This window comes from Chinchilla lanigera, unplaced genomic scaffold (genome assembly GCF_000276665.1).
Source record: "Chinchilla lanigera isolate Chin_1 unplaced genomic scaffold, ChiLan1.0 scaffold00384, whole genome shotgun sequence".
NCBI classification, from domain to species: Eukaryota; Metazoa; Chordata; class Mammalia; order Rodentia; family Chinchillidae; genus Chinchilla; species Chinchilla lanigera.
The window spans coordinates 2,219-4,358 of NW_004955785.1; the positions used below are offsets into that span (position 1 = coordinate 2,219).

At 50.1% G+C, this 2,140-nt stretch overlaps 1 protein-coding gene across 1 annotated transcript in view; it reads left to right on the top strand.

Annotated features, from left to right (window-relative positions):
• LOC102010015 (probable inactive 1-aminocyclopropane-1-carboxylate synthase-like protein 2) overlaps nt 1-2,140 on the top strand; it is a gene marked incomplete at its 5' end in the record, with an annotated part of 10,597 nt that overhangs the window by 1,352 nt on the left and 7,105 nt on the right. Inside the window, 4 exons of the mRNA XM_013510191.1 lie at nt 471-530; nt 953-1,023; nt 1,405-1,474; nt 1,701-1,767. Coding sequence (XP_013365645.1) covers nt 471-530; nt 953-1,023; nt 1,405-1,474; nt 1,701-1,767 — 268 coding nt within the window. The remainder of the gene's footprint in view (nt 1-470; nt 531-952; nt 1,024-1,404; nt 1,475-1,700; nt 1,768-2,140) is intronic.

Consider the following 2,140-nt stretch of genomic DNA (forward strand, 5'->3'; position numbering starts at 1 on the left):
TATTCCAAGGGGCAGCATCTCCTCCAGAAGCTGGGGGTCCCTGATGTGTAACAGCAGAGGTGGGTGCCAGGGAGGGCCCATGGTGGGTAAGGGTCCAGGCTCTGGGCAGACACGTGGAGCTCTGCCTATCACCCAAGGTCACATGGACGCTAGGTAATAACTTCTCTTCACCCTTTCGTCAGGGTTTATATAGAGCCATTCTCAGGAATTAACTGAGAATTAGTGTAGCATCTGGCGGATATCTGAAATGGAGCATAATTCAACTATTAATTACTTATGCATGTGACTCTAAAGGGGAAATTTTGCAAGCTTTAAGATTCTGGGTGCTGGGAAACATGGATTGATCTACCTCATGGGGCAGTGAGATCTCCAGCAACCTGAGGTGCATGCACAGTGGCATCTCTGCGGGGGGGGGGGGGTTTGCCCACAGGGTGCTGTAAGACACCAGTCTCAAATCCCTTCCCCTCCAGTGTTTCAGGAACCTTGGCCTCATTGAGAACAGGCTGAGCATCGATCTGCTGTCTGAAAGGGTAAGTCATGTTCTGGGCTGTGCTGGGACCCACCCTTCAGGGAGCAGTCCCCCCAGCATGCTCCCCTGCCTGTGCTAGACATGAGTAGAATGCAGGAGTTTGGGGAAATGATTGGAAAAATAGATCCTGGGATAGCGTAAGTCACTTCCTGCCCTTGCTGAGTGTGTCCAGAGGTGTTCTTCAGTAGGACCCCAGTGTGTGGGCTGCTGAGGGGGCATGGGTTGAGGAGGTTGTTGAATACTTCCCAGTGAGGCATCTGTGTGGTAGTCAATGCCAGGATAGGGGCCTCCACTCACCAGAGAAAAGGCAGAGTATATATCACTCCTGACCTGGGCAGCCCTAGGAGTGCAGGTTGCACGTTCACACTGGGAGAAGGATGGATTTGCCTGGTTTGACTTTCCTCATGCTCTGTTTGTCAACAGTTTAGAGGGATGGGCATGAACTATTGTAATGAAGTCCTGTTGCAGTATCCCAATTCAATCGGACATCGGTGGTAAGTGACCTCCATATCTAGCATCTCCTGGTCCACAGCAAGGGAAGGATTCAATGCACTATACTCTTGGTTGGCTGCGTCCTTGCTCCTTTGGGTAACAACTCCTAGGAAACCAGGAGCAAAGCCTCATCATACAGCCTGGTCTGGTAGAAATCGCACTGTCCAATAAGTCAAGAGCCTGGGTTCTTGTCCCACCTCTCCCTTACTGTCTGCGTGACCGGAGGAGTTGACATTTTGATTTGTAGCCATTTACAAAGAAGTTAGGCTGGGTTGCAGAGTCCCTTTCGGGGTGGACACTGGTCCCTTAGAAAAAGCGGAAATGTAAACCCTCAGTGAAGAGGGGATCTGGGACCCGCAAGGTATCTCTTGGTTTGTCCACAGCTTGCGGGAGGCAGTGGCCCACTTCCTGTGCTACTACAGCAGAGCTCCTTTTTCCCTGAAGTCAAAACATGTGAGTCTTCTGGTGGAGGGTTGTGTGGCTCGGGGAACCTGTGCCTTGTCCAGGGAAGATTAGGAGAACTAGGGGAGACCTTCAGGATGAGGGCAGTGTTAAGGCCAGTGAGACCTAGCTGCAGAGGTCTGTGTTACCTGTCTTTCCAGGGGGAAGGGGCCGGTGTTGCCATATCCTTTTGCGTGGGTGCTGGTTTTTGATATTTGCCTCTTGTGCATACCTTCAGGTGGTTGTTCTCAATGGCTGCTCCGCTGTCTTCTCTGCGCTGGCCATGGTTCTCTGTGACCCAGGGGGTAAGCAAGAACACCTGGATACTGGACTCTGGCAAAGCCACCTCCAGTGAAGGCCTTCCCCCCCCCCTTCCCCCCGGCACTGGCATTTCTCCGCTGATTAGGACTTCTTCATATTCCTGAGAAGGGGTTTGGAATCCTCACTTCATATAGGAGAGACACACATGACCATTCCTCTTTTCTCCTGGAAGACTTCACTTTTTTAAAACAAGAGAATTGAAAAGAAGAAGAGTAGCAAAATGCCAAGAACATAGACAAAAAACAAAACAAAGCAGAAATAGTAAGAATGACACAGTTTCAGAACAAAATGATAAGGATGAACAGTGGTTATGATACTGCATATTTTTATCTTCATCCATGTTGGTCTGAATACCAG